General features: G+C 52.1%; 1 protein-coding gene across 1 annotated transcript in view; it reads left to right on the forward strand.

The window, feature by feature from the left end:
• Window positions 1-829: 829 nt before the first annotated feature.
• Window positions 830-13,175, forward strand: part of RAB40C (RAB40C, member RAS oncogene family) — a 36,568-nt gene continuing 24,222 nt past the window's right edge. The window contains exon 1 of the mRNA XM_066198062.1: window positions 830-1,168. Within this exon, the coding sequence (XP_066054159.1) occupies window positions 1,015-1,168 (154 nt within the window). The 5' untranslated portion in view covers window positions 830-1,014. The remainder of the gene's footprint in view (window positions 1,169-13,175) is intronic.

Below are 13,175 nucleotides of genomic sequence, written 5' to 3' on the forward strand. Positions count from 1 at the left end.
ATGGGCTGCACACACCTCCCACCCCATAAAATGGATGCTCACCCACCTGGATGCCCCCAAATCGTGGCTGCCTCTCTTTCTGGATGCCCACCCCATATCTGGAGGAGGACACTTGTATGTCCTCCCTCTCTCCCACGCACCCACACACCTGGACACCTCTTACACATGGATGCCCACAAATCCTGGCTGCCGCCTCTACTTGGATGCCCCACGCATCTGGATGCCCCCCCATCTAGGTTCCCCTCATATCTGGATGCTCAGCACCCATCTGGATGCTCCCCCTTCCTGGATGACACCTGGGTGCCCCGCACACACAGGAGTTCCCCAGTCCCGGTGTCCCAATCCCGATTCTCCACTCCCGGGTGCCTCTCCCCGCGTCGGGTGCTCCCCCGCCCGACTCTCTATCCCATCATGCCCTGCTTCCCGCAAGGCACGCCGGGAGCTGTAGTCCGCAGCAGGGCAGCAGTGCGCTGGCCCTGCCCCCTGAGCGCTGAGGGGCGCGTCGGGGAGGGGCGTTTTTGATTGACGTATGACTAGGCCTATGGAAGCGGCGGGTATGCGGAGGAGGCGGGGCCATATCTGATTGACGCGTGGCTCAGCCTATGGGAGTGGCGAGAGCGGCCCGCCTGGGCTCGGGCGGACGCGGTGGGTCCGTGAGGCGGGGGCGGCCCGGCCCGGCCCGGCTGAGGTGGGTGGCGGGACCGGAGCCGGGGCTGACCCGGCGCGGTGCTGCGGCCCGGCGGGGCGGGGCGGGCTTGGGGCCCGGTGGGGCGGCGGCGCTTTGTGCGAGTGGGAGGGCGGAGCGGGGCCGTGTCAGCGGCGGGGGCGCTGCGGGGCCGGGTCGGGCCGGGCCCTTCCTCCGCCTTCTCCTCCTCCTCCTTCTCCTCCTCCTCCTCCGCCGCAGGTCCCAGCGCGGCCCCGGCGGAAGATGCGCGGCCGGCGGTGAGCAGCGGCGGGGCAGAGGCCGCAGCCGGAGGCTGGCGGGCGGAGGATGCGGGCCGGGCCGCCCCGCCGATGAGAGGCAGGATGGGCACCCAGGGCAGCCCGGTGAAGAGCTACGATTACCTGCTCAAGTTCCTGCTGGTGGGCGACAGCGACGTGGGGAAGGGGGAGATCCTGGAGAGCCTGCAGGACGGCGCCTCCGAGTCCCCCTACGCCTACAGCAACGGTAAGGGGGGCTGGGGGGAACCGGGCCGCAGGACCCCCATCACTGTCACACCCCTCTCGCTGTCACCTCCCCCCGCCATTGCTGTCACCCGCATCCCGCGGGGACTCCCGAGGGCCGTACCCCAGCGCCGAGCTGGGAGGCAGCGCCGGGCAGGGAGGGGTTGTTTTGCTTTTTCCTTTGTTGTTTTTTTTTTTTTTTTTTTTTCATTAACTGGGAGCGCAGCGCGTGGCAGGCAGCTCCGAGGCCTCCTCAGCTCCTTGAAATGCCTCAGATCTGGAGGAGGATGTGGGTAGAGGGGCTGGTGTCTGATGTAATCTCTGGATGCGCAGCCCGACCCTTCCCAAGCGGTCCCACTCGCGGGGCAGGGCTGCCCTGCCTCTCCCCGGCTGCCACAAGGACTTAGCCGTCCCCAGAGGAAGCAGGGGCTGTAACAAAAGAGCTGGAGCCTGATTCCCAGCCCGGAGTCGCTCTGGCTCTATGGCTGTGCCGGGAGCGGCCGGGTTGGCTGATGCACCTCCTGCCAGCGTCGAGATTACTGATGGAGCCCATGGCAGACCATTAACTACGGTATCACAAGACCGTAATTAAGAGCCAGGGAGCGTCGCTGTGCATTTCCTGCAGTCACAGTGTAGCACGGCCTGGCGGGGTGCGGGTCCTGCTGTGGGTTTCAATCTGTCCTCCTTCCCCCTCCTCCGTGCACGGGAACATCCCCAAGGGCTCAGACCCTGCATCATCACTGCAGCCCAGGGCAGGAGCGGGTGGTGCCGAGTTTTGCGTGTATCAGGAACCCGAGGGAATCGGGAGCTCCTTGGTGTTCTGCACTGGCCAAATTCGGAGCGTGCAGAGTGGTGTGCACGACCACACTCGGTCCTTGGAGCCACCAGCAGCTCCCCAGGAGCTGATGGAAGTGCAACACCTGCTCCACGGAGATTTACGGGGAGGTGGTGACTCAGAAGTGGAGCTGCCTGTGAAATGGGAGCAGCGCTTCAGGAAGGAGAAGGCTTTGGTATCGTTCATCTCCTCGGGTGGCTGGCTGGGCTGGTGTGGTTTGCCTTCGAGGAGGGCTGGGCACTTAAGAGCTTCCGTGAAGGGAGTTTGTGTTTCTGGAGAACCTGCCTCTCATTGGAACCGGGGAACTGCTCCGTGGGGTTGGTGTTTACTGTGCGGAGTTGTAACGGGGTGGCTGTTTTAAGTGAAGTGTTACAGTTAATACTGTCTCCTGACTGAAGTGGGTTTGAAGCAGACTGGGTAGGAATAAGGAGGACTTGAGTGGGGTCTTTGGAATAAGCATGAAATGTAAAGAATAGGGATTTTGGCTATGGCTATAGACCTTTTGTCTCAGAACCCACTCTTCTGCAGCAACTAAACACTAGCATCTTTTTGTTGGTAAAAGAAATCTCAATGAATAGTTTCAGAATCTTCCCTTGTCCTCTGTGGGCAATTGAGCTCGTTCCTAATTAGAGAATTAGGTCACATACTGTTGTTTCACAGTAATATATGCTCTGATAGTCTCTGCTTCTGTTGATTCGGGGAAGCGACGCACCTTTAGGATAATCAGCTGGAGTGGCTTTGATATCCAAGTGAATTTGATCCTGCTGATGCTGCTGACAGCCTTGGCAGTGGAACTCCCTGTGCCTCTGGCACAGCTGAGACGTGCTGACAGGGCAGTGCTGCTCCCCTGTCCTGACAGAGACCATCCCCTGAGCTCTTGGATTTTGGGAACAGCTCGAGCCTGGCATCCTCTTTGACACGTACCTAATGCCATCCCAAAACAGCAATGACAGAATGTTATGTGGAGGCTGTGTTTGTAAGTCTGCTTGTAAGCGCGTTGTCCTTGTCCTCATCCCCTCCCAGATCCCACATCCCAATTTTAAAATGAGTGTTGTATCATCTTACCGCTATTTTGGTCAGTGCAGAAAGCACAACTTGGCTGTGCTGATGTGTGCTTTGGGCTGCGCTTGTGGTAGGGACATCTCGTGTGGAGCTCAGGTCCCTGACCTTGGCAGGGAGGGGAGAGAGCATTTGCCTTCTCTTTCTGGTTGGGGTCTGCTGCTTTTGCTTTGTTGCGTGGAAACATTTGTAAGCAGCCACGTTTTGTGGTGCAGCGTGGAATGGATCGTCTTTCCAGCTCAGAGAAGGCACACCCTTAGAAGCGAAGCTCTGTAAATGCAGCTCTGTGTTCTAGCTGCTCTTATCCAGCCTGTTAAAAAAGGGATTGAGGGATTCCTCTCTACTCCATGGGCATCTGAGTGTTGGATCAGCACACAGCTGAGAGATGAAAAGCCCTTTTTCTCTTGGCTTTCAGGTGCTGTAAGCAGCCTCTGCCTGCCTGTGTCCAGTATCCGAGAGCCTTGGTTGCAGTGGGAGCTGTGTCTGTCATACAGCACCACAGGTGCTTCTGTCCATCCTTTTTCAGGATCCCTGAACAGAAGTGTCACTTCTCAGCGCAGCCTTGGAGCTTGGCACCTTGTTCTAAATCAGGCACATCTTAAATTAGCCCCTGCATTTCCTGTGGTGCATAGCAAGGCCTCAGCAATGTCCTTTCTTTAAATTGCTGGCAAAATGAACCTGCTCTGTGGGAGCAGAGGTGATTGTTACTCCTGGTACAGGAGAAGATGTGAGCAATGCCCTGACCATTGCTGCACCAAGCTGTGAGGGCACTGAGTATGGAACTTTTAGTGACATAAAGGTGGCATTTTGAGGAGGAATTTGAGGTCCAGTTGTCACTTGTGTGTTCCTTCCTAGGTTCATGCTGTAACTGTGGAGCGTATCAATCTCCAGGAGCATCAGCCAAGCGCACTCCCTCTGAAGAACAGGGAGAGTTGTTTTTGTCCTGTGGCTGGATATTGTAACTGATTGGGACTTAACTTTTGCTTTTCCTTGGCGTTCCACAGAAGACCCTGAATTAAGCCTTCCTACTGTTGTTTGGACAGGTAGAACATTAATGTTCTTCTGGGATTTCAGTGTTGTCTTTCTTCCCAGCCTTCACCCTCCATTTCCCAAATCTGTAGTTGTGGAGGCAGGATGCTGTTCTTAGAGCCTCACTGCTGCTCTGGACAGCTGGAGGATCTCACCTGGGAACCAAAAATCCTGCATTTTCCGTGAATGCCCTCTGCTGTCAGTGCTGGCTCCTTCTCCCCAGGTGCAGGGAGGGGCTGCTCTGCCCCCTGTGCCATGAGCCACAGAATGAAACTATGCTTTACTTGTGGATATGAGTCCCCTACACAGATCACTTTGGTCTTTAAACAGCTCTCCTGGGCTCTGTCCTTACCCATCCCCACATACTGAAGGAGGACAGAAACGTCTGTGGTCACAGGGTGGTTTGGGACATGAGATGTGGTGGAACTGCACGTGAAAGTAGGGGCAGTGTGCATGGCGTGCATTAGGGGCACGGGGCAGCTCCTCACCTGAGGGACCCGTGGCTTTGTCACCACCGTGTCACACATCCACTCTCGAATAGCTGGTTATTCATGTGCTGAAATGAGCTCACCTAGCAGGTTTGTTGGCTTCCTGGAGCAGCCAGCCCTGAGCCCTGGCTGAGTCAGGGCAGCTCTGAGCTTGGCAGGCACGAGGGCCGGCGCTGCCATATGATGCAGGGTTGGTGCCCCAGGAACAGGGCCAGGGCTGGGCTCACCATGCAGTCGTCAGGGTGATGTGCTCCCTTCTCACATGGTGGAGGGCTTTTTCCCCCTCACCTGCTGCTGTTCCCACAGGAAAGCAGAAATGTGTGTTAGGGAGAGAGTAGAGCATGTTTTGGAGCAGATGGCTTTGACTGGAAAGGGGGTGGATTTTTATTTTTATTTTCCCTGTCCTCAGCTTGTATTAAGAAAGTGATGAGGATGCAGCCAGTGTCCTCACTCTGATCTTGCAATGTGCACACAGAAGCTAAAATGAGAGCCCTGCCCTGCACAGAGTTGTTGCTGACACCAGCCCTAATGCACTGAGCTCCAGCACCTCCTTTCAAGTATGTCTCTTGGCTGGGTTTTAGTACCTTGATTCAAGCACCATCCTTAGGTTCTCTGTATCCCACTGCTGTCCAGACCCAAGGCAATGTCAGGGAAAAGGCACCTGAAGTGCTCAGTGCAGTAGCTGCTGGCAGATTTTATGGTTCAGGTGAAAACTGGATCTTTCCCAAGAGCTTTTCCCCTATAGCACAAGTGCAGGAATTCAGCTCCAGGGCGGCAGCAGCAGCAAGCCCAGCAGAGCTGGGATTCCGTGACAGGAGCAAGGGGACTGCTCTTTCTTAATTACCAGGTTGTTTATTTGAGTGGTCCACAGCTTTGGATGTCTTTCCCTCTGGTTGTTTCTGCGCAGCTGTCTGAATCTGGAGATCCCTAAGATGTCTCTTTCACGTCTTCCTTTACAGCAGTTCCTCTCCTGGTATGTCCCTATGACCCCTCAGGCACCAGTGTGCAACCAGAAACTCCCCTGGTAGTTCCATGCCAGCCGGGGGATAACCTGTCCCCCAGCAGTGTGCACAGGCAGGCAGTGAAGAGCCATCCTGTCATCCTCCTTGCTGCCCTGGAGGGCATGTGAGGGGGTGTTTCCCACTGCTTCTGCTCCCTGCCTGCTGAGTTTCCAAGACTGACCATGGAGATGGTCTCTTGCTTCTGATCTGCAGCCTCCATGGTGCTGCCGTGTTTGTCTGGAGGTCCTGCTGTACTGGTTGACTTTTCACAGCATTAAAAAGTGTGTAGTGAGCAGCTCTGCTTTAAACTTGAGCTCGTGTAAGCACAGGACCTCCCTTGATACTGCTCACCCTCCTGAGCAGACAAGAATTGCTGGGTGATCCCATGTGCGGTAAAACCTCAGACAGGGCCAGCACTGATGTAGCGGCATCTTCTGGGCATAGACATGAGAGCTACAGGTGTTGAGCCCAGGTTTCACATGGCAGCTGGGTCCTCATCCTGGTGCTGCCGCACTGTCAGGGCTCTCTTTGGCATCAGCAGGGAGGGAAGACTTGGTTCTGGTGCTGCTTTGCTGTCTCCTCCTCCTCACCTGGCCCAGTCCCACCCAGCGTGTCCTGCTCTGCTGGAGCAGCACTGTCCCTGTGGATGGTAGACACGGGCTGGTCAGGCTGCCCCACTGCTTCAGCTGCTGCACACCAATGGAAACTGCTCTTTGTTTTCTGGCAGGACTATGTTCTTTGGAATAATGTTTGGAATAATGTTTCAGTTTGAGGCTTTAGCACTCTGATGCAAGGAGGATTGAGGCAAAGTGTTCCAAGTGTAGCTCAGCCATCACGTTCTTGTAGTGGCTGCACAACTGATGCGCAGGAAATGTTTGAGCTGGACTGTGCTAGTCGTGCTGCTGGAAACCTCTTTGGATGGCTTGCAGTGGTTGTTGCAGCAATTCCTTCTGTCTGCCAGCACTTACATCAATGTCCTTCAGAGATGTTCACTTCCCTGTCATCAGAGATGCAAAGCTGATCTCATCAGAGCAGACAACTCAGAAACAGCTCCAGCATCTCTTATTTCTCCATTATTTACTACATAACCTTTGTGTGAAAAATAGTTCCAAAGATACAGTGCTGAACCTCCAGCTCTACTTGTTGTGGGACTAACCAACTGAGGTTTAAACTTAAATCCCAAAACAAAGCCAACTAACAAAAAAATCCCCATCAAGCCAAAACCCAACCCCCAAACCGAGTGCCTTGCAGGTTTGGTGTCTCTCTAGTCAGGAGCAGAGGTGCTCAGCAGTGTGGGTTGTTTTGTGTGTAGAATTTTTGAGGAAGGTTGTGTTTTTGTTGGAGTTTTGTAAAGCTGGGGACCAACTCTGCAAAATTCTGGATTGCGCTGCAGAGTTCTCACCACCTCTAATCCCTCTGTAAAAGCTGTGCTTTTATGGCTGTGAACGTGTTCCCGAGCCCTGAGTGCACAAAGGTGATGTGAGCCGAGCAGAACAAAGCTGAAATGGGTGGAATGTTCTTCTAATAACTGGGATTAAAAGTTTCTCTGTGTTTTTTGTTTGTAAAAAGCAGGCAGGTTTTGGTCTCTCCAGATTCCATGCCAACACTGTCCGCTCCTCTCCTGGTGTGGGGGTTTTTGGTTGATTCAGTATTTAAGCTGCATAGGAAAAACCATGGAAATTAGTCTCCTCCTCCTCCTTCAGCTTTTGTTTCCAGCTGTTCCCTGGCATGTTTTCCTCTGCAGGCTCACTCTCAGAACAGCAGAGCATCTTTCCATTGCACTTGAGAATAGCTTTGCTCTGAGCTGAGGCTTTGAGCTGTGGTTCTATAACCTTGCTGGTTAAAATCCAGTTTTCTTTCCCTTTGCCCCTTGCTGTCCCCTGGCACTCCAGCTTGAGCTCTGCAGGGGCATTATGTCATATCAACTCCTGTGTGATTGCAGGCACTGGAGGAGGAAGGAAGCTCCAGTGTGAAAACCTTCAGCTTTGTTTTGCTAAAGGCTTTGCTGTAAGGTGAGACTCACCTGAAAGAAAATTACCCTGGGGCACAGAGGGTGGTGGCTTAAGGCAAGAATCCTCCATCAGAGTCTCTTTGCTTCTGCAAAAGTTGTAGTAAATAGTAAGGTTGCAACATAGCTCGGAGATTGTTTGTTCCTCAGAGATTGTTTGTTCCTACAGAGCTTCTATTTGCTGAAAGTATTTTTACGTAGCCACAGCTTTTTAGATTTTCTTCCTCTTTTCTACTTCATGTTTGTTTCATTTCCATCAGACCATTCTAGACATTGTTAGATAACTTTAAAACTTTGACACGTGTTCTTTTATAAATATAACACCTGAAATTCTTGATGTCCTGTATGTTCTGTGCAGTATCGGGCATTGAACTGGGACAAAAGTCCTCGTGCAATCCAAACATAATATTTGCTGCTTAAACTATCAGCGGTTAAGGGGGAGACAAGCAGAAAGGGTACACTGAAAGGCTGTACTTAAATGGCAGTTTAACAGAAGGTTCTGAGCATCTTTGTGGTAACCTTAAAAATAAAACGCAGAGTTTTAAAAGAAATCTTTTTCTGGGGGATTTTTAACTTGTTTCCAGCACAGCTACTGCGTTCCTGGGCCCATTTGGAGGTGTTACTGTACCGTTTGCCTCTCTGCAGGTAATTGTCCCTGCTCCCTGTTTATTACCCTGTCTTGTTTCCTTTGGTACCAGCTGTAACAGCACCTGTAACAGGCCTTTTGCCCGCGGTTCTGGAGTGGAGGCCGAGTGAACTGGAGTCAGAACTAGATGGAAAAAAAAAAAACCCAACCAAACAATGAACAAAGAAAATGAAACAACCCACCCTCTCACCCCATTTTGCCCGTTGTTTATTTAGTCTTAAATCCTCCCGTGTCCCAAGAGTTGTTATTTTTCTTGCACTGTCAAGCTGCCTGAGTAACTTGGTGGTAAAATCTGTGCAGGAAACTGCAGCCCTGTGCTATGGCACAAGGAGATGAATCTCTGCAGGGTGGATCTTACCTGTGCCTTACCTGTGCTGCTCACCCTGACAACAAACGTGTTTGCTGTGGAACACCTCTGTGGGTTCAGACACACTTGGGTTTGTGTAGGGTTCATCTGTATTAAAAGGCTGAAATTCAATCCTTTCTTCTATTTTAAAAATGTCAAATGCTGGCTTTTCCGTGGTGGCAGCGAAAGTGCTCCAGAGAGGCTGCCAGGGTACCTGGAGTGAGATCTTTGTCCTGTAGGTCAGGAAGGGACCTGGGAGGCTCCAATTTGGGCTTTGAAAACCTGGTTTCAGTTTAGTGAGAGCTGCTGTGAGGCAGCAGAGTTTGTACAGGTGTGTAGTGAGGTGCTTGCTGTGCCAACAGGGCCAGTCCATCCTTCGAGGACAAGGAGGGAGAACTCAGCACACCTGCCATGCACTGTAAGTCAGGTCCCTGGAGATTTGTTGTCATTGGAAACAGCACATGGAAAGGTGAAACCAATGTTAGCAGCCATCCTGGTGCTTCCAGCATGGACCAGCCCTTTCCTGGCACTGGGCTTGTGGTTGGTGCAGCAAGACCAAACTTGGGAGCCAGAGAAATTCCTGGGGAGTGGAATCTCTGCAGCTGTTCCGGGAACTCTGCAAGTGTCTGCTTAACCTGTCTACACCCAGCTGGAGAGCTGCTGCTCTCTCTGGGTGTTCGGGTGTGGAGCATAGGTCTGGAGATGCTGTTTTGTTGCTGGCAAAACCTGGAGATGCCAGCTGGGGTGTGGATGGGGATCCCGGGGATCAGAGCCAGCCTCTGCAGGATCCCTGAGCAGATGTGCACCTGAGGCTGGCATGCACCCTGCAGGCTGCCCAGGCATGGTGTGGGGGTTGCCACGAGGGTCTGATGCTGCAGAGCAGCATTTCCCTGCACAGTGTCCACAGAAATGTAACTGTGGAGGGATAGGATATTCAAAGTATTTTGGACAAACGACTTGGATTTTTTTCAGTGTTGGGGATATTTTTTTTTTGTCTCCAAGCATATCTTGATGTTTGTACGGTCATCCAGCAACAATGCAGACTGTTATGGTGCCCTCTGATTTCCCTCACAGGCTGCCTTTGTTTCTGCGTGCAGCTGTGTAGTTTTTATGGAGATCTGAACTGCAAGGCATGAAGAAACTCCTCTGTTTGTTGTCGCTTCTGTGCATAAAATCGTTCTTGATTTTCTTCTAAAGCACAAATCCACTTCACATCACTGATTCTGGACTGACTTTGGACTGTTTCTGGGATTTCCCGGGTGTCCGCTGAAATTGTTGGAGCTTTAGGAACAGATTTGCTCCTGGCTTCAAATGCCGTTTTCTGATGCAATTGTCACCCTCAAGTGCGCCTAGAACAGAGTTCCTCTGTGTGAGGACCATATAGCTGCTGAAACGCTGTTGGGCTTGGAGCAGGCAGTGGACAAGTGAAATCTGCAAATCCGGGCTTCCTAGAGGTCTCCAAAACAGCGTTTTCCTTTTGGCTGGTTGCAAAACCAAACAAGCAATTATTTGCCGGAGATCCCCACCTACAAGCCCTTTCAGCTGGTGATGAAGATGCCTGGGAACTATGTGAACAGGCTTCCTATGAAAGGCTTCCAGGCTAAATGGAAATCCCTCTCAGCTGAAATGAGTTGTCTATGAATGGAAGATGGAGTTTGTTTTTCAGGAGAAAATCTACAAATCTGGGTAACTACAGATAATTGAAAGGCGTTTGTTCCCTCTCTGTTTCAACATGTGTGTCAGTACGAGGTGCTTGGCAGCTCGTTGGATTTCTTACTGAGCTGCCAAGCCTCGCAGCAGCTCCCCGGGGCTGGCAGAGCTCACGGAGCCGTGGGCTCTACATGGGGCTCCCCTCCTGCCCAAAGCAGCTCCTGCTCATCTGCTGCACACCGAAATAATGGGAAGCTCTTGTTGCCTCCCAGCGAGCGGTGAAGCGAGGGTGGGTTGTGTGCGAGCTGCCCTGAGCAAAAGGCGATGAAGGCAGGAGCAGGGGGCGGGAGCGGGGCTGGTCTCCTGCGTGTCCAGTGGCAGCCGAGACCTCTTGATCCTGTTCCCAAAGCTCAGCTGCAGGGCAGGACAGGATCACAGAGGTAAAATCACGTGCTTGCTGACCTTCAGTCCCAGCTCTGCAGGCAGGAACTGGGACGTTTTACAGTGGTGCTTTTGGGCAACTTCTATCATCCTGCTCAGAACAGAGTAGTGATACTGTGGGGTAAACTGTGGCACTGAAAGGCACAGACCTGGGATGAGTCTACCTGTGTTCGGTTGACCCCTGTTGTTGGTGATGACAATTTGTTTCTCTCTCTGAAGAGTAGGTAATTGAATGCGTGACTCAAAGGGATGAGCTCATGTGTTGTTTGGAAGGGATTTTTCCCATGGCTCACAGCTCTGAGCTGACTAGTTAAATTGCTATTGTTAATGTGCTGCTGTACACACTTTTTAAGGCTGGGTGACTTCATCAGTTGTTATTTGAATGGCTTCAGTTCTCTTTTTTTTCATCTGTTATGTTGATGCCCTCATACCACATTTTTTCTGAACAATTTAGTATCACTTAGAGATGACAGAGGCAGTAGCTACTCTAAGTTCATAGTAGGAGCTGGGGTGGAAGATAATGCACCTGTAGTATCTTCTTGTAGATGTTGCTGCCTCTTTTTAAAGTGCTTATGAAATGAGAGGATCTCAAACCTGCATCTGTGGGTGCTGGCCCCAGCAGCTGCCTTCTGCCTGGGAGTGGGTTTGGTGTTGGATTAGTACATTTGGTTAAACCTGTTTGCTTTGAACATGCTTTCAGCAGCTCCTGGCAACCTGTGATTTCCATGCCTGTCTGCCTCGTTTGACTAGAAGTGAAGCAACAAGTCTTCCTGTATCAGCTTTTGCCCACAGACAACCAATTCTGATAGCTGAATTCTGCCCTGATGCTCACAGGCTGCTGAAGGCTTGTTAAAAAAAACCAAAACAACAAAACCCCAAAACAGGTCATTTTAAACCACATTTATAATGTGTCCTGTCTTCGTATTCTGCTCTTGGAGCAACTTGGTCACTGGCCTCACTCGCTGTAGGTGACATTTCATGACCATCTCCACCATAAGCAGTTCTTAAACAAAAAGGTGCAGGATGTGGGATGTTGTGAGAGGGAGCAGTGAAGGTGGTGTTGGGGGTGTAGTCTCTGTTGTCTTGTGGAATATGGTTCTGCCAGAAAATGAGTCCCGGGTGGTCAGTGCCCACTTTGGTGTGAGGGAGAGCCTGTTGAGAAGCTGGTGAGTTTGTACGGCCCTGGCTGTGTGGCAGGAACGTGCTGTGGAGCTGCTCTGGAGTGGCCTCACCTTGTGTAATGCTCTCAGTACACCCCCAGGCTGGGCACTGGAGAGATTCTGCTGGAAGTCTGCCTGTGGGTATCCCCTGTGGCTGGGGGGCTGTTTCACCCTGAAATGACCTCACCAGGAGGGTGTTGGTTTGGGGCTGCTCTGCCGATGTCCATGCTGTCCAGATTCCTGCTGTGAGCCCCATGTGTGAATGTGGTTTGCTTGTGGAGGTGATCTGGGATCTTTGCCTTGGTTTTGGGGTGAGGTTTTTGCATGCTTAGGACTAGAAGTGGGAGTGATGTTCCTATTCCACAGCTGATCTGCCAGCAGATCTGGAGCTGTTATTCTCACCTTTTGGCCTCAATTTTGTGACCTCCCAGCACTTCTCCTCCCTCCTTTATTCTCTTGGGCTTGTTGAAGATGGGACATAGCTGCATGTTGCTGCTTCTGCCTTTTTGTCATACTCAGCAGGGCTGGGGGTGTCTGGCCACTGGCTGCTCCCCCCCCCCACAGTGATTCCAGCTTTCAGGAGGATCTGGGCAGCTTCAGGCGGTGCCTGCACGCACAGGGGCAAGGCTTTCTGTGCCCCAGCCGCATCAGTCATGACTTGGAAAGGCATGGATCATCTTGGGAAAGGACTGATAACATCCTGGAAAGGTCTGGTAACATCTGTGACATCCAGGCACTTGGTAGAATAAACAGGTTGCCTTTGGACACTGCTCGGGTATTGCTGGCATTTGGGAGAAATGAATTTCTGCACTAATGGCCTTAGGCTGGACTTTGCAGAGCACAGAAGGACTCCAGTTGCAACGCAGGCAGAGGGGCAGCCTTTGCACTCTGTGCAGCACAGATTGTTTTTTAATCCAGCAGGAAGGTTGGCACAGGCCCTTGGGAGGGAAAGGGAGGGACCTTTCAGCAGCTCGTGTCTTGCATACACACCAATAAGATGACAGCTAGTTTATGTGACAGAAAACATGCTGGTATGTCCCCAAAGATGTGCCAGGGGACTGTGGCAGGGGGAGCCCGAGTGACACCCAGCCAGGCTCTGCCAGCCCTGCAAGAGGGTGCAGAGGAGGGGACACCCTGACTGGACCCCTCATGGAGAACCTGGCTGGAAGGGACAGGATGCCTAATTTATGTTCTCAAAAGAATTCCCAATTGCTGTTGTGTTCTTGGCATCCATGGTGTTGTCTAAACTGTTGATAAGGTTTAAAACCAAATTTACCCATCTCTGCTTAGTCACGGGTCCTTGCCACTGAGAAGCTTCACCAGAGATTCATCCTTAATGTTTTCCTTT

This window comes from Chamaea fasciata, unplaced genomic scaffold, assembly GCF_029207755.1.
Source record: "Chamaea fasciata isolate MVZ Bird 193981 ecotype frontalis unplaced genomic scaffold, bChaFas1.0.hap1 SCAF_16, whole genome shotgun sequence".
Taxonomy (NCBI): Eukaryota; Metazoa; Chordata; class Aves; order Passeriformes; family Sylviidae; genus Chamaea; species Chamaea fasciata.